We start from the raw sequence: 18,211 nt of genomic DNA, 5'->3' as shown, positions 1-18,211 counted from the left end.
TCCTCTGACCACACGCACGCTGTCGTGATTGTGCCCACACAAATACACGCGTTAAATGTAGTGTGGGTGTGCATACAGAACTTATTCTTCTTACTGTGTCACATGCCTGCTAGTGACAGTCAGAGGAGGCCAAAGAGTGGCAAACAATGACTCCCCAGTATCTCTCATCTCCCATTCCCCGCTGGCCTCTAGGTAAGCTAGAACAGCGAGTGCATTTCTAGAAAGACAACTGAATAGCAACTCTGCTGCCCTCTGCTGTGCTGTAACAGCGAATTCATGACTCAAAGCTTTCAGAGTATCTGCACATAACACTTATATTCGGGATGGTAGCACTAGTGGTTTTGTTTCAATACAAATTATGCCAGAGAACTTGGAAACTTCATGTGTAGTCATCATATATCTGACATCTTCATTATCTCGAGACGGATCTTGATAGTGAATCTCTTGATGATAGATAGGCAGCCAATTTATCCCGGAACTCATGAAGATAATTATATTGCTGAAAAAAGGAGTAAAGATATGTTGAAATACACTGTGGAAAAATCGGATCAGAGTAGACCCCATACTTGCTAAGAATGGGCGGAGGAGGCGCTGGCCAGGCCAGGAGGGAGGGGCAGGGTCAGAGGCGAGGCAGGTAAAGAAGCTTGCCAGAAGACAGCATGGAATTCACAAGAGGGTTTTACAAGTCTATATAGAATTCTTCCTTTGCTGCTGGGACTAAGATTCAAAGGGAATCTGCTGTCCCGTGTGTTTTTTCCCCTACTGTATATGGAGGAGGGATTCTCTCTAACAACAGTGATGTAGTCTGGCAGGTCTACCTGTTTGTAGAAACCCAAGATACTGGTGCTTCTGACGACAGTCCATTTGGAATAATTTTCATAAATAAAAAAGTTTTAAAAAACAAACCAAATTATGCAGATAAGCTAAGTAACTGCTTTAGGCGGTTTATTGAAGTTTAAATCTTTCCAAAAGACAGCTCTGACTGATAGCCACCATTCCTGATCGTGAAATCCTGCAGTGCTAGCTTTCCTTGGGAGAGGTGGCGAGGGCTCATTAGCTACAGAATGTCCAGGTGATAAAAGCTGACACCCACACCAGTGTGGGCTTCATTCTCGGTGACATAGTATGTATAATGCATACATACTGGACCGTGGCTTTTGTTTGAAAAAGGAGAGTTGAATTTCCTAAATTTGAAATATTTGATGCTAACAGAATAAAGGGAATTCTATTTTCAGAACTTGGGTAGAAAAGTAGATCCAGTAAGGTTTATTTTACGAATGGCTGTATTTAGACCTTGAGAAACAGGTTGCTTGATTTGGTGAGTTGTAGTGTGTACAGTAAGCCACCGTACTTGAGGCTGGTGTAGACCCGTAACCCTGGGAAGGCAGAGACTGTAGGCAGCCTAAGTACCCATGCTGATGACAGCCTAAAGCTGAGAGTACGTGGCACAGGAGAGCAAATGAGCTTTAAAGATGCGTACAACAGCACCAACCCATCTGTCCATCCTGTGTGCCGCTGCCACCGTGTTCCTGAAGTGTTCAGGAGGATGGAAGCATCTGATACCCACGGCAATGGACAACACAGCATAAGCACTGCTGTGCAGTTTTCATGGCACCCATCAGTGGTTCAGTGGCACAGTAGGATCTTTAGATTGCTTGGGCTGCAAGTCTACCAAGAAAATGACTGTTTACCGCAGCCATTTCCTGGCCGAGTGTGAGCATCAGACCCAGAGCGAACCCAGACAGAGCTCCCCAGATCCCTCCGAGAGTGAAGCGCAGAGTTTAACATCTTCATTATTTTGTTAAAAATTCAGTGTTACGTGCAGATACGTGGGTTACATTTAAATGTAGACGTAAAAGATAAACCCGCTTATGTGCCTCATGGCTTTGGCATTTCAGCTCAAGGCCCTTTAGGACTCATTTTTATCGCTGTATTTGAAGGCGGGAGCTGCTGCAGACAGAAACGGTAGCTCTTACCTTGATGGTCTGTATGGCCCCAGACCCCCTGAGATCTCGAAGGCTGTCTATGGCTTGCTGTGGTGATACTGAGTCAGACAAGTATAGGAGGAGACAAGCAGCTACTGAGAACATGACAGAAAAATAATGGATTGTTAAAAAGCGGGCTTGGTTTCGTTATAAAGAGACTAGATAGTCAATGAGACTTCTGTTCAGTGTGACTGCTGCGCGTGAACTAAAAGACACCTTTAGCCTGCACTCTTGACAGTCAGCCTGATCTCAGAGCTTAATATGGTTGGTACTAACTGCTTTGGTCCTGCAGACATTGACTTACATGTTACTAGTGAATGTGGGTCCCATTTCTCTTGTGTACGGAGCTGGGAGTAGTTCTGAGTCACGGTAACTCCGTTTCCGTGGCTGAGAAACAATCTTAAAGAGCAGTTACATGGCTTTACATCCCCAGCAGCAGGGCCGTGTTCCTGTTTCGAGTGCTCACTGACTGTTTCCACTTTTTTTTTAAATACTTTTTTAAAAGATTTATTTATTTATTACATATACAGTGTTCTGCCTACATGCCAGAAGAGAGCACCAGATTAAATTGTAGATGGTTGTGAGCCACCATGTGGTTGCTGGGAATTGAACTCATGACCTCTGGAAGAGCAGTCAGTGCTCTTAACCTCTGAGCCATCTCTCCAGCCCCGACTATTTCCACTTTTAAACTTCACAGCCATAGCTGGCTGACGTTGCTGGGCATCTTTTCCGTGTGCTTTTTGGCTGTATTTTGGGTAACTTTACTCAGATCCTTTGCTCTCTGTTTACTTGCTCTGTTGGTCAATCTATAGGAAGTACTTTATATATCCTAGATGTTACCAAAGACAAGCCCCCCTTTCTTTTTCCCCTTTTTCTTTTTCTTTTTGGTTTTTTGAGACAGGGTTTCTCTGTAGCTTTGGAGGCTGTCCTGAAACTCACTCTGTAGACCAGGCTGGCCTCGAACTCACAGAGATCCGCCTGCCTCTGCCTCCCGAGTGCTGGGATTAAAGGCCACCAACTCCCGGCAAGCCCCCCTTTCTATGTCACAGTCTTTTCATTTTGAGAGTATCCTTTCATATACTAAGGTTGTTAACTTGGGTCTTGTTTATCCTGTTTTACAGCAAAAATAACTACAGTGAGGCATTTCTCAATTTTTTTTTGGCAGCACACTTTAATACATGGGCTGGACAGATGGCTCAGTGGTTAAAAGCACTGGCTGCTTTTCACACGATTAATAAAAATCCAGAGACAGATATTGAGGTTCAAGCAGATGATCAGAAAAGCAAAGCAGTTGGCTACTCTCCCTTACCTCTACCTCAGGCTGAAAGGGCTGTCCTGTCCTCCTGAGTCCTCAGACAGTACTGTTCCCACCAAGCCTCAGACAGCAATCTTATGCCTTCCCTGTCTGGAAACTAAGCCTCACATGAGACCCCTTCATCTTCTTTTCATACCTCTAAAATCCTGGGATTAAAGGCATGAGCTCTGATTCACTCTCGTGTAGCCAAGGGTGGTCTTAGACTCACAGAGATCTGCCTGCCTCTGCCTCCCAAGTGTTGGGATTAAAGGCATGCAATCCCAAGTGCTGAGATCACCTTTGTGTGAGCTGTTTCTCTTTCAGACTGGATCAATTTGGTGTAGCTCAGTGTGGCCTTGAACTAACAGAGATCTGTCTGTCTCATTTCCCCCAGTCCTGGGATTAAATGTATGTATCACCACTGCCTGGCTTGTGGCTAGCTTTTCATTCTGAATCCTCAAGCAAGCTTTATTTAATCATACACAATGTTTCACCACAGCTGCTCTTCCAGAGGTCCTGAGTTCAATTCCCACCAACCACATGGTGGTTCACAACCATCTATAATGGGATGATGCCCTCTTCTGGCATAAAGGCATACATGCAGATAGAGCATTCATATACATAAAATGAATGAATTAAAAAAAATACAGTAACTATACTTTGTTGCTGTTGTTCCTTTTCTTTATTTTGAGGCAGGGTCTCACTGTAGACCAGTTTGACCTTGAATTTACCACATAGCCAAGGATGACTTTGAAATCCTGATTTTCCTACCTCTATCTTTGGAGTGCTGTGATTTTTATACTTAAGCCACTCAGATATTTCTTAGCATTTTGTCAGTATCATAACACTTCATGGAAAGAACATTAGAAAAAAACCAAGACACAGGTGCTAAGACTTGGAAGTGATCCACCGAAGCCAGCTGAGAACAGCTGTTACGCCCACCCAGGATTTCCAGGAAAAACCAAGATTAAGGCTTTACTCAACCCCCAAGTCTTGGAAAACTTATATTGTTCTTTCTTTCCTTTAAATATAAAGTGAGGCAAGTAAGGTTCCCAAAAAGGAGTTTGCCTTCTTTGAAGTGAAACAGTTAATGAAAATATAGTTCTTACCAAGACAAGATCTTCCAAGTCCTCCGTAACAGCTGAAAGGAAAAGAGAGTTTTGAAGTGTGTCCATTTTCATTCTATCCCAAGTTACAGCTCAGGATTATCCACCCTGTCTACTGTGACCTCTCCAACGCCCAGTACAGCACCCTGCAGACAGCAGCATTGCTGAGTTAGTCACCCTAAAGCCGTGCGTGCTCATTCATGCTGGGATGTACTCTGAATTCCTGCAAGGGCCCAAAAAGGCTGCCTCAGTGACTGCTGAGCCTCTAGACCTACGTCTGAGAATGGAATCTGAGTGGCTCTGGACCAAGTGCCAACCACACAATGACCCTTCGTCTATCTCAAGCTGATGTGTCCGAGTGCTTCCTCTGCACTAAGCCCTGTGCTAGCACTTTCTGTGCTTGAGCTCTCTAGTCCTGACAAGAGGGGGGTCATGGCTGACCAGCTCGGGGAGTCCTCTTGACTGGCATATTGCTCGTGTGGCGTTCAGGGAAAGAAGGACATACTGTATCAGGGTTTTTCGGCTGTTTTTGAGGCAGGTGGCCAACTCCTCCATGATTTCCCAGCAGCTGCCGATGTCAGGAGTTCCTCCATCTGGGATTGGGTGGTGATGGGTGACAATTCCAGACTGTTGGTACAGGTCCAGAAGGTTTGGGACTCTGTATTTTGACAGCTCCCCTCTGGTGCAGAGAACAAACACGTCTTGGATCCCGAAGCTCTTTAGTTCCTCTGCCAACAGACCAAGACACACACAGATGCACACATAAAACAGGACATGTTTAAAGAGACAGAACGTGGAGTTACGTTCTCCAACCAAAGTAATAACAGGTGAGAATTTGTAAATCTGAAATATCTGATGAAAATACCCGAACCAAAAGCTGGCTAGAATTCAACCGGATTGATTTGTAAGTAAAATGCTTTTGGATGAATTTCAAGATAGGATGACGGTATCGATACAGCAGAAAAACTTGGGGTTATTTTCCTTGCAGAAAATACTGCCTTTAGTAATTAGTATTTAAATTCTTGAGAAGGAATTATAGCACTATTTTTAAGTTTGTTTTTTCCATGAAACAGCCATGTGCACGCTCACTCTGCCCTTTGACTACGGGCAAGCATACATTTTCTCCAGCTGAAGCCCCTGTGCTCTTCCTCTGTTCCACACTGAACCACGCCAATGTGGATTTACTTTTATAGAGCAGGTCTTGAGAAAATAGGGCACTAACTGCATTAACCTTACATGGTTTAGCTCTTTTCATTTTCATAGTGTAAACCAAGAAACATTTCTCTAGGATTTTACACTGAAACTTATTTTTTTCTTTTTAAACTATGTGAATGTTTGTGTAGAGGTATGTGCACATGTGTGCAGGTGCCTGTGGGGGCCAGAAGAGGGCGATAGATTTCCAGGAGCTGGGGTTACAAGTGGTTAAAAGCCACGCCATGGAGGTTCTGGGAACTGAACTCTGGTTCCCTGCAAGAGCAGCACCCAGTCTTAACCACTGAGCAGTCTCTCTAGCTTCTGGACTTTCTTTATGGCATTATTCATTCTGAATTATTTAGTTCAAAACAAGTAATTCCAAGCCCCAACCTGTGAACATTTATCTATCCAAGTAGAAAGCCTTTGCAGTTGAAATGTAAAACATGCGCACCTATTTTAAAGAGAAAAAAGATTGAAATAATTTTACTAATAATTTGCTTGACTTATACTTCCTCTTGTGTGGAACTGTGAATATATATACACATATATATATAGTATATATAACACACATACATATATATATATATAGAACAGATTATGTGGGGATGGAAAGGATCTAAAGGGAGAAGGAGGAAAGAAGAATGTGGAGGGAAGAAAAAGATAGTTTTGCTTCATATGTGTGCAACCTGTATTTTAAGTCTACACATACTTAATCACATGAAATCAGAGGGGGGACGACATGGAGGGAGGGAGGGAGGGATGGAGAGATGAACATGAGCAAATATGATAATGTAATAAATCGCTTTAGTTTTCACAATAAAAAATAAGATAAAACAATAATTTGCTTTCTACTCAGGCTGATTATATGATGATGCTTAGGATATATTAAATTATTAAATTGATTTTGCATATTTTAACTTTTTTGTTTTGTTTTTTTTTTTTTTTTTTTCTGAGACAGGGTTTCTCTGTGTAACAGCTCTGGCTGTCCTGAAACTCGCTCTGTAGCCCTCTCTCCAGCCCCGTTTTCACTTTTTAAATGTGGCAACTAAAATATCATTATATACACAACTTCCATTTGTGGCTATGATTGCATTTCTGTTGGACAGTAGTGGTTTTTGTTCTTTAAGCCAGGGTCTTTTGGTAAAATCTAAGGGGGCCTGAAACTTGAGAGCCTCACTTGCTAAGTGCTGGAATTATAGACATGTACCATCATGCTCTGTTTAGATAGTCTCATCTTGATAAAGCTACTGTATTTTTTTACAAGTGTAAAATCATTTAAACAAATTTAATAAAGCTTTCAGAAGAGGGGATAATTTGCTATTTGTCTTCCATAAACACTGGATACATTTTAAAATATGGTAACCTTCAGATGATCCCAGAGAGGACACACCATGGGAAATCCTAGGTCTCCCACCAAGTGTTTTGATCTGTTCTATATAGTGGATTCTATGTGTGATCTCTTTGTTTAAAAAAAAAAAAACAGTTAATCAAAAAACTAGAGTCTTCCTATTATAACAGTCACTAAATAGGAAACCCCAATTATAGTATTAGTTTTGAACCAATGATTTTTTAAATAGCATTTGCTTATGTCATCCAAATGGAGCATATAAGTTATTCCCTACTGTTGTTTATACACCTAAAACAGAACATGTTCATAAATACCACAAGGGTCAATTCAATTATTAGCCTCTTCTCATCCTTTTTGTCTTTGAGACAGGGTCTCTCTGCGGTGCCATGACTGGCCGGGAGCTTGCTATGTAGATCAGGGTGGCCTCGAACACACAGAGATCTGCCTGCCTCTGTGCTGGGATTAAAGGAGTGTGCCACCACGCCTGACTTCCTCCTCATCTTTTTGATAGGTAAGAAGTAAAGTACATTAACCACCCACCACAACACTAACCTACCACAACAAGTAGGACAAAGCATTATGACTTTAAAAATTACGCACTGGTTAGAATCAGTGTAGATACTTATTTTCTGTGTGATAAGGCTCTTGGTGTTTAAACCCAATCAGCATAAAATATTGTGACATTTCACACTTGTCATTGTCATGTAATATGCAGGTAGAATGTTGGGTTATAACTAGAGAGCGGAGGCTGTAGTAGCATGAGCATCCTTGAGCAGAGAGAATGGCTCCCGCTGCCTGGCCCGCCTGCATGCTGGCTTCATTCTGACCAAGGGTGGACAGGTTTACTGCTATGATGCTGCGCGTGGGCTCCCAGCTCAGGCTTAACTTACACTGTCACAGTCAAGTCTACAAGGAACAGCGTGTGCAAAGACATGGGCGCTGCAGTATGCCCGTGTAACGCTTACATACTCTCCTCTCCTGAACGGACACATTCTAACATCAGACACAGTTTATATATGTAACCAGGACTGTGAAAAGCAAAGTATGCTCGGATAAATGATGAGCCCTTGGGCCCATCACAGATACCTCTTCACGTGCAAGAAGTTCACAGTAGAAATGTCACAAAAGTGTACTTTCTGTATCGAGAAGAGAATAGTTTGACATATTTTCAGGCTTAAAACAAACAAACAAACCAGTGGACCTACCTGTATCTTTTTGAATATTTCTTCTAACATCTTTAAATTTACAACCTACAGATAAGGCAAGTAAAAAAATCATTTTGGGGCTGTATAATAAGTCACATTTGAACACATAAAAGCTACTATAGAAAGTTATTTCACAAGGCTATTAATGTTTCAATTCCACTTTTAAATGTACAGATTAATTCCTTATAATCTCAGAAGCACAGTGTAGAAGTTGATAAATTCCACTGACGGAGTCCCGATGCAGGAGCTCCTGGCCATGGTCTTAACCTCGTTTGTACCTGGACTTTAAGTCTGACTGAACTAGGTCAGTCAGAAATGTGGCCCTGGGTGTGGAGGGTGATCCTTTCAGAAGAGAGGCTGCCCAGCGCCGGCCTATGGGATGTATTGTGGACTGCGCCGAGCTACTTGTCAACTGTTCTAGAATCATTAGGAAGCCAACTGAGTGTTCTTACCTACCTGGAAGAGCACATAAACCAAGAAACTGAGAACAGTTCACTCGTGACAGTGGTAGCCTGTGAAGAAAAATTTACCAAACTTAGCTTTTAAGAAGCTAGAAATGGAAATCAACAAGATCTGCCACAGAGTGAGGGTGTTTTAACATTTTACAGAGGTTGCAAAACACTAGCTCATAGATAACCAGGTGGGGAACAAGAAAGGTCTAGAATGAAAGTTTAGAAAGGGGAACTTACGTACTTTAATGCCATTTGTGTCTTAAAAGAGCAAGTTAATTTAAGTTTGCCATAAAGGTAATAATCCCTAGATTCCCTACAGGTAGAGCCAGTAACCCTGTGGTATGCATCCCAAATGCTTGGCACCAGATGTTTTTCAGAGCTCAGGGTTTCGTGATTCTAGAATGACTGCATAGACCTGACCCAAATATCTAAAATTCAGAATGCTCAGAATAAAAAAAATCTTAGTGCCAGTGTGATTCTCACAAAGTTGTGGATTTGGGCTATTTAAGATTTCAAATTACAGGTGCTTAGTCAGTAGGAACCTTAGTTGAGTGAACTGAAAAATTCCATTTTAATGTTAATTTTGCAATGTTAAGCTTTTTTGGTAAAACTGTCTTATAAATATAATTTTATACAAAGAAAACAGGATACCATTCTTCATCACTAATTTTGATTAAAATTGAAAATGTTTCTAGAACTCATGGTCCTAGTTTGCAATACCCAGGGACAGAAGCCCCCTGACTGTAAGTCAGGAGACTGAGTTCGGAGAAAAGCTGGAGGCACCATAGAAATAACCGCTGGGATGGAAAATTAGGTGAGGATTTGAGTTTATTTAGTTCTCAAGTGTTCCTTGAGGTCAGAACTTTTATTTTCAGTGCTGGGGATTGAACGCAGGTTTGGTCCACGACAGCCAAGTGCTCTATCGCTAAGCCATGTTCCAGTGAGAGTACTGGCTTTATGGGGATGAGAGAAACAATTTGGATGCTGGTTGTAGAGACCCTACAGCCGTGATACGTCTCATGCCAAGTCTTGGGAGTCGATTGACAGAGGAACTTTTTGATTGGGATGGTTGATGTTGATCTGCCTGTCTGGATTAAGAACTACCTAACGGATGGGTAAGGCATACCTCTGGATACTTCCAGAGACGATGAGGCCCTGAGATCCTAAGAATGGCTTAGACCCTTGCTGAATTTAAAATCTAAATGTACTACTGGAAGGCAGGTGGAGGGGGCTTGGCTGTGTGGGAAGCATGTCATTGGGGGCATGTCCCTCCCTGGCCCCTTCATGTTACTGTTCTACTCTGCTTCCAGGCAGCGGGGTCAAAAGTCCTCTTTCCTTCCCTGCACCCTCCCACCTCTGACATGATGGGCTAAAATGAACCTTTTCCCCCTTGAGTTGTGGGTGTCAGGTGGTCTGTCACAGGAAGAAATGCAGTTATAGTGATATGGCCTTTATCTTCAATGGTCTGCTGATGACCATGGCAAATAGTTCTCTGTGTTAAATAGGACTTAAATGAAAAATTATTAAATACCCTATTTTGGTATTCTAATGGTTTCTAAAAGAATACGTAAATTTTGGTGGGAGATCATTTCAAAAATCTTCCTCTACTTCTTATTTGCTTCTACAAAGTTCTTTTCTTAGTGTCTAAAGGAGGGATGTGTGGTTTTACTTCATATCAGATAGTAAATAGAAAATGGAGTAAGGAAACGCCTTAAGACTAAAATTCTAGAGTTGGCACAAAAGGATACTTGTCTTTTTTTTTGGTTTCTCCAGACAGGGTTTCTCTGTAGGTTTGGAGGCTGTCCTGAAACTCGCTCTGTAGATCAGGCTGGCCTGGAACTCACAGAGATCTGCCTGTCTCTGTCTTCCAAGTGCTACCACCACCCAGCAAATACTTGTTATTTATAATTACATGCACTATCTTCCTCAAATATTATGTACCATCAAATACTGTAGCTTACCACTGAAATGCTAACATACCATGAAATTTGAATTGGTGTCTGTTCATCTTCAATAGGCTCTTCGTCTGAAGAATCAAACTCACTTGCTTGTATTGAAATGGGCTTCAAAAGAAATGTTACATTAAATTACTGCAAGAAATATTTGCAAATGATTTTCACATAGCCAATCCATGATTAAACACCCAGTCATTAATCTGGACTATCAGAGAGACCAGCAATATCAATAATAAATGATTACTGTTGACCACCTGATTAATCAGGGGACTGTACGGTGGGCAGAATTAGACTTATATCAAAAGAATTTATGGCTTCTGGAGTTGGTCCTTGGATAATCTCGGACAAGGCACTTGAGTGATTTGCCCATTCCTTTTCAAACATTTCTTTGACCTTTGGAGACCAGAAGACCCTGTGATACACTGTCTGCCTATAGCATGAAGAGCCAGCAGTGTGGAAAGTTACACAATGGTGAAAGTGCTAAAACAGCAGAAACCATGTGCTGCAGAGCTGAGGTATGCCTAGCCACTTAGGGAGCAGCAAAGGGTTTCCCAGAGACCAAGCTAAGCTTTGAAGAGATTGCGGGCTTCTGGGCAGACAGGGAAGTGAAAGCAATCAGTGTGAATGTTTGAGAGCAGATCCAGGTTATGATGGTGCAAGCCTTTGATGTCAGCACTAGGGACACTGAGGCACAAGTTCTACATGGCCAGGCTGACTCAAAACACAAGAGAGCATACGGGCAGAGGATTGCATATTCAGTGGAGATGACTCAGGAGAGACTAAAGCCAGTGGAAAGTTTGCTCACCTCTTTCTAAAAAATAATCCCATACAGCCTAGCCCATGGGTGGACATATGTGAATTAGCTTCCCCTCATCTTTAAGAGTCACTGGATTAGAAGAATCCAGATGGACCTCATAGGCTGATCTCAGCAGGTGTAGCTCAATTCTGAATGCAGAACTTCTATATGGAAGAAAAGCATACCCTTTCCCACTCCTCAGTTGGAACCACTGGAGATCAGACATTTGAACAGCAAGTGTGTACAAAAACGTCAGTTTTATTGAGTGGCAAAAGGAGAATGCTGTGGCTGAGTGAGTCCCACATCATTCCAGAATGTGACTGATGCACCCCTTCCCAGCCAGTCCTGGAGAGCCCAGGACTCCCGTGTGCTAGGGAGCCGACCAGAAAGCAGACGGACCTCCAGAGAGTGAAAGAGAGGGCTCGCTACTTGTGTTCATTTCCTCTATAGTCAGAGATCAGATAGCTTATTCCTCTTCTCTGGGGACAGTTGTCCGAAGGCGGGAGTGGACAGCTGACATTTTGTGCGTCCGGGACCCACAAGAGTAACAACCTGACGGGCTGCTTTGCTTTCGAGCTTCTCCTGAGGAGCGCATGGCAACTGACTTAGACTATGGATTGCGGTTTCATGAAGCCTTTAAGCAAGGTGTCAGCTATGAGGTAGGAACTATGGGTCAGGTGGTGCTTCGACTCCTGGCCAGGACATCCCCTACCCCATAAAACAAGATTTTAAGTTTGTGTGGCCAGGTGTGGATAAATCCTAACAGGTTAGACGTACCTGCGTCCCCATGCCCGGGAATTCTGACCTGCAAGGCCAGGGCCAAGAGGGAGGGTGGCGATCGTGACAGCCTTTGCATCTGAGGGGTCAAGTCACCCACCAACCGGGTCGTGGCAGCCTTTGCATCAGAGGGATCAAGCCTACTGGGTTGGCCCTGTCTGGCAGGGATGTCGTGAGCCCCCCAGCAGGCGGCCAGCGAAGCGCAGGGCTCCGCCACTGTCCACCTCCCCGACGCGCAGAGCGGTTACTGTGCGAGTCGCACCGCCGCCCGCCCAGCCACGCAGCAGGAGCCGGCCAGCGCCTGTCCCTGCGACGCGGCTCGTTCGGGTGCCCGCAGACCCCACTCACCGGCTTCATCGCGGGCCGCCGCAGGCCGTAACCAGTGCGGCCGCCCTCGCAGCACCGCGTCGGAGCCCGATCCGTACCCCGTCAGCCCATTGGTCCACCCTCGTGGGAGGTGGCGCGGCGCCTTCCGACAGCCAATCATATCCTCGCTCCGTTTCTAGCTCCGCGCCGTGGCTCGGACTTTAGCTGCTCATTGGTTCGGAGGAAGTCTTTGAAAGACGCGCGGGAGGAGGGCCCGGGAGAAAGTTGATTGGCTGGAGGGCGCCGCCCCTCAGCCGGTTGGGGGGCGTGGACACGCGGCAAGGGGCGGGGCGTGGTTCTGTAGAGTCTGGTGACTGTAGACTCAGGATTATAGTTCAAGTTCAAAGGTAGACTCCTTTGGGACCAGAAAGAGTCTGTGTTGCACATGAACTGGGAAAATAAGCCAGAGAATCCTCCCTGTGCAGGCAGGGTAAGTCTATCTTTTGTAGTAGTCAGGTTTGCAATTGAGTACTATTAAAGACAATGTGACTTGCTTAAAGTCTACCAATTTAAATGTAAATTACATCCCCAAACGTCCGCGATAGTGTTTACCCAAATATCTGAGCCCCTGGCTCAGCTAGGTTGATATACAAAATTAATCAACATACAGACCTGCTGGGATTTTCTATATTGATTGCTTATCTCTAAAATCAAAGGTTAAGTTTGAACAACAAAGCAATAAATGCTCCTTTACAGCTAGTCTCTTTTAATGAAGTCTGCTTCTTTGATGATGTTGCAGTAGACATAGGGAACTAGTTACCACTCACCACAAACTTACTGTTGGTCATAGCACAATATACAAGAGTCTCCATGAGTGTATATAGTTCAAAGAGCCACCCAGCATTTAAGCACCTGTCTTCTGATATGTGACTAGAACAGTAGGCTCTTTAAGTACAGTGGCTTTGCAAAATTTTAAATAAATTTTAATACATTTCACAGTATACCGGAATGACCCTCATGAAACTGTGAAATAGGGAAAGTGTGGCTGTTAGTGCCTGCTTCCTCGTAGCCTGTCTCTGGTTCTGCTCCTTCAGAGGTTAGTCAAGCTGAAACATATGCCACACTCTGTGAACTCCCAGGACACTCGAGAGGTGAGCAGGCCCAGGAAGTGGGTGGGCTGGACATATAAGACAGTAAGACACACCAGATGTGTTGAGAAACAGTACCTGTGTGTGGATTATGGGGATAGAGGAGTTTAGGGATGGGGGCATTGGAAAGGGGCCAGGGAGATGACCTAGGGACGCTGCTGAAGCCACGAGAGCTCACAAAACCACATCCCACATCCAACCTCACCTGCCTACCCGTGAGCATAGGCTATGGTTTGAATCTGAAATATTCCTCTCAGGGTCATGTCTTGGATGCTTTGTTCCAGCTGGTGGCACTATTTTGAGAAGTTCTAGAAACTTGGGAGATGTTGTGTCAGAAATTGTCTCCTTTCATTATGGAATGTGGTGAGTTCAAAGTCCTCATCTGAGGGAGTAGGTCCCTAGGAGTGGACATTGTGGGCATACTGTTCCTATCTACTTCCAGTGGCCGCCTGCACCCTCTACACCAGGATGTGAATTGTTCTGCTCTGTTATGTATGCCCACTTATGTAATACAATGAAATGTCTGAAATGGTGAGCCAGAAAAACCCTCCCTTAAGCTGCCTATGTCAGGCATTTTGTTCACTGTGAAGCTAAAGTAGCTAATACATATACGTGTGTGTGTGTGTGTGTGTGTGTGTGTGTGTGTGTGTGATATACTTGCCTTGTTCTCATGAAGGCCAGAAGTGGGTTTTGGATCCGCTGGAACTGCAGTTACAGGCAATTGTGAGTTGTTCCAGATGGGTGCTGAGACCGAGCATCTCTCTGCAGCGACATCAGCCAATCTCATCCTGAGCTGAAGCTTGTGATCATCTGACCATCTCCTTCGGCGTAGGTGAGACACTAGGTGTTAGTCTTGTAATCTGTTACACGGCACAAGTGAGCTGAAAAAATTAGCTCCCTGTTTCCCGACTGATGGTCAGAAAAGATCAGCTGCCTTAAGCGCTCACCGTCAGGACCTTCCTGTCATGACAGACTTCATCCTCAAGTTGTCCTGAATGATGGTTGAACATGATGATGTGCCTTGCCGGTTAAGTGCTATGTTATAGTTTGAATGGGAAATGCAGTCCCCTCCCCCATGCCCATGAATAAACTGTTTCTCCTTTAAGTTGGTTTTGTCAGTATTTTATCTCAGCAGTAGGAAAAGTAATTAGTAAAAATGACATTTAGCTCAGTTTCTCATAGAGTTCTTACTCCCTGAAGCCTCCCAAGCCAGGCTGTCACTGTCTGTGTGGGATTCTAACCTTTCACGCATCTAACGGAATGTTTACGTTCCAGTTACTCTGTTTTCTAGCCCACAGCTGCAAACTCTTCTGCATTCTTCCCACAAATCGGTTCCAAATGCCGAAGAATCACATGTTCAGGGTTGTCATAACAACAGCCCCACTTCTGGGTTCCAGGGTTCTGTTTAGTTACTTTTCCTCACTGTTAGGACCAAATCCCTAACACGAAGCCGTGAAGGGAGAGAGGGTTTATCCTAGCTTATGCTTCCCAGGAATCATTCCACTGTGGCACGGAAGAAGCGAAGCAGGTAGGGAGGGCGTGGCAGGAAGAGCGGGAGTCCAGCCAATCACATTCCATCCCCAGTCGGGAACCAGAGAGGGACCAGGAAGCAGCACTGGGCAGTAAAGCCTCGAAGCCTGCCTCCTGTGACCCATTGCCTCTGGGGAGGCTCTGTCTCTTAACTTCTCCGTAACCTTTCACAACAGTGCAACCTGCTTAGGACCAAGTGTTTACATAACATTTCCCATCCACACCATAGCGTACCACTTAAGCTGGGAGGCACGCCATGTTCACCCATCAGTCAGGGCAGAGACGTGAGTTTTCAGAAGGCTTGAAGCCCAGGTGGCATAAGTTCCTATTGCCTTGCACTGATCATGTATCTAGTGAACAGCCGAGAAAGGATCGGTTCTTCTTCCCTGCAACTTCTGCATTTGATTATCAAACTTCACTATGTGAGCTGAAGAGAAGGATGGCAGGGGGAGGCCATGGAAACATGCATCAAACCTCATCTAATGTTCACATATGCTATAGGAGTCACACCTTCCTGGAATCAGTCAGATTCCTTCCAGTCTACCAGGAGTGATGGGGAGGGCACAGTCCCTGGGAGGTAGAGCCTCTGTTAGAGGTCACTTGCTAGGAGCGTAGAGACAGGCAGTGGCTTAATTTCAGGTGGTCTCGTCCAAAACTGAAGCCTCTTCCTTGGCCACCTACATATAGTCCGGGCAGTATCTACAATTATTTCATGACTTACGCCTCTCCCAAGGGTTGTCCCCATATGAACTGGCTCTCCCAAGTTAAAGTCTTATCCATTGAACCTAAGCCTGCTTACTCTGGAGAGTTTGTTACAGCTGGTCCTGGAGCTGAAACTCTTGAGCAGAGCTATTATCAGATTTGAACTTAAAGTCCAAACAATTATGACCCGTGGACTCAAGATTAAACAATCGCAACCCAAAGGCTTTGCTTGGACAGCTCCAGGGGACCAAGCAACGTGTTCCAACTCCAAGTGATTACAAAGTTGACCTCTTAAAAGTATGCTCACCAGTTAGGAAGTCATGGATCTCTCTGAGGGTTCCATGTCTGATTTTGGGAGAGTTATTAGCAAAGCAAAAACTATTCATTAAACTTCTAGAAGCAGGGCTGGGGAGATGGTTGTTAGTTGAGAATACTGGCTACTCTTGCAGAGAACCTGAATTCAGTTTCTGGTACCCGCATCAGCTGCCTATAACTCAGTTCTAGTGTACCCAGGGTCCACTCTTTGGCCTCTGGGGGCACCCACAGGTGGCATCCACTCATACAGACACATATACACAGGTAAACATCTTCTAAAAGAGACTTTAAAATTCTAAGTGTGTCCCTAGAAACTGCCCATCTTTCCATGTTCTCTCCTTTCCCCTGCTGCTTCCGTGGGTAAAAATCACAGTAAATCTCAACAACTCTGGGGGCGCGGGTTTTGTTTTCTGCACTCAAGAATTTACATTTCGGTTCACCATTTGGTGCAAAAAGACCACTGCGCTCCTTTGGCATTTCCTCCTTTACAGCTTCTTTGCTTCAGGTGAAGTTACACACATAGCATTTTACATCAGTTCTTAGCGCATATCTAGATAACACAAAGCTATTATTTTATTTATCTTTTGAGAAAATGGTTTCCTGTGTTTAGCAGTGAATTCATCCTTTAATGGCAAATACTACCGTTTCCAGCCAGATTCTGACTGGAGTGTGAGGGGTGACTTGATAGTTACTGTGGCAGGGTGCAGTTGGATTGAAGGAAAAAAAATAGCAGAAAGTTTGAATATCCCCACCCCATCCAGTTTATCTAAAGCTTTGGTCTTACACTGCAAACAGATGTAACTTGGAGGCAAAACCAATACACAAATGTTTCACATTTTTCATTTATTCTGAAATCCATCTTTGGCTATTTGAGGGCTCTCCATGTTCCTAATTGAAGAAGAGAATAAAACTGGAAGACATCATCTGAGTCGCACGCCTTACCCCATCACTGTTGGCTGAAGTGGCCCACAACAGCCAGAGGAGCCTCATCTGCTGGGTTTTGAGATGATCCCACAGAGAACGCACAGTTTACAATACACACAGAACAGTATCGGGGGACTCTACAGCATCCAGACATTAAGCATTTGTCACCTTCTGCCTCTCCAGATTTCCTTTTCTTTCAAGTGCTTTCTGTCCTATTTCAGTAAGTCAGGACTGTCCTAGCACACCCCACTTCTGATGCCAACCGGGTCAGGGGGATTCCCTATGCTCACCTCTAGGTTTGCTGACTCGCCGGGATCATCAGGGTTCAGTGGTAGAGTTGCCCTCGTAGCTGTGCTCTGTTAGAACGAAGACCACAAGCAAAGACGGAGAACTTGTATAAAGGTGCATGAGACAAACTCTGGGGAAAACTAGGTCCGTGCTTCCAAGACAGTTCTCCCTGGGAAGGTACATGGGAGATACCTGATTTCCCCAGTGATAGGTTTGATACTATTGTGAAGAGCTGTCAGTGGCCAGGGTTTTATTGTGTGCGGAGGTAATGAAGCTGGGCATGTTGGGAAGTTTCAGAGCTTTAGTGCGCAAACTCCTAGATAAAACAAACAAAAACAAAACAAAACAAAAAACCACCACCACAAAAACACAGACAAACAAACAAAACCAAAAACCCCACCAAAATACCACCTCCCCCTTCTTTCTTCTGTGGAAGGATTCAAGGGAGGGCTCAGGTCAGCTAATTCATATCTCTGAATGACTATAGGGAACAAGTTCTCTCAGACTTTTTTTTATGACTAGGAAGGTTGTTATTATCTCCAAAACTTCTAGCATTATAGTGATAATGCAATTCACAGCAGATGAGAGTGTTTGCAAAATGGTTATCCTATATTATTTTTACAAATATATATTCCTAATACTATTTCTTCAGTTATAACCTGCAGAATGTTTTGCCCTTAGACATTTAAAAATACTGTCTTGCCTTTGTTTGAGGTCAAAGAAACATGCATTTTTTCTGTTTCTTGATTTTTATTTAACTTTTTATACATGTCACTCTCAGTTCCCTCTGCCTCCCCTCCTCCCCTGACTCCCAATCCTCCTAACCCCTCACCCCCACTCCATCCCCCCTCAGCTCCCCAGGGAGGGCAAGGGCTTCCATGAGGGA

The 18,211-nt window shown here is 44.2% G+C and overlaps 1 protein-coding gene across 5 annotated transcripts; it reads right to left on the bottom strand.

Moving 5' to 3' along the window:
* Positions 1-296: 296 nt before the first annotated feature.
* On the bottom strand, positions 297-12,594 carry Cdkn3 (cyclin dependent kinase inhibitor 3). 5 transcript variants are annotated; one of them, XM_005085798.4, is made up of 8 exons: positions 12,461-12,594; positions 10,565-10,647; positions 8,589-8,644; positions 8,133-8,177; positions 4,891-5,113; positions 4,389-4,420; positions 1,977-2,080; positions 297-499 (listed from the first exon to the last, which is right to left on the bottom strand). In XM_005085798.4, exons 1-8 carry the CDS (start codon positions 12,467-12,469, stop codon positions 413-415), a joined length of 639 nt encoding a protein of 212 aa, XP_005085855.1. In that variant the 5' UTR covers positions 12,470-12,594; the 3' UTR covers positions 297-412. The 5 variants fall into 5 exon arrangements, with proteins under 5 accessions (XP_005085855.1, XP_005085856.1, XP_012980499.1 ...); XM_005085799.4 differs by having other exon boundaries at positions 1,977-2,077; XM_013125045.3 differs by lacking the exon at positions 12,461-12,594 and adding an exon at positions 12,113-12,401 and having other exon boundaries at positions 1,977-2,077.
* Positions 12,595-18,211: the final 5,617 nt, after the last annotated feature.

This window comes from Mesocricetus auratus, unplaced genomic scaffold, assembly GCF_017639785.1.
Source record: "Mesocricetus auratus isolate SY011 unplaced genomic scaffold, BCM_Maur_2.0 Super-Scaffold_100048, whole genome shotgun sequence".
NCBI classification, from domain to species: Eukaryota; Metazoa; Chordata; class Mammalia; order Rodentia; family Cricetidae; genus Mesocricetus; species Mesocricetus auratus.
Note: the sequence above shows the minus strand (reverse complement) of the source record. Positions and strands in the feature narration are given on the sequence as shown.

Coding starts and splice junctions, on each gene's coding strand:
- Cdkn3 (XM_013125044.3), bottom strand. Junction 8,178..8,588: donor TGGTTTATGTGCTCTTCCAG/GTAGGTAAGAAC, acceptor CCTTATCTGTAG/GTTGTAAATTTAAAGATGTT. Junction 500..1,976: donor GGGCCATACAGACCATCAAG/GTAAGAGCTACC, acceptor TCCTTTTTTCAG/CAATATAATTATCTTCATGA.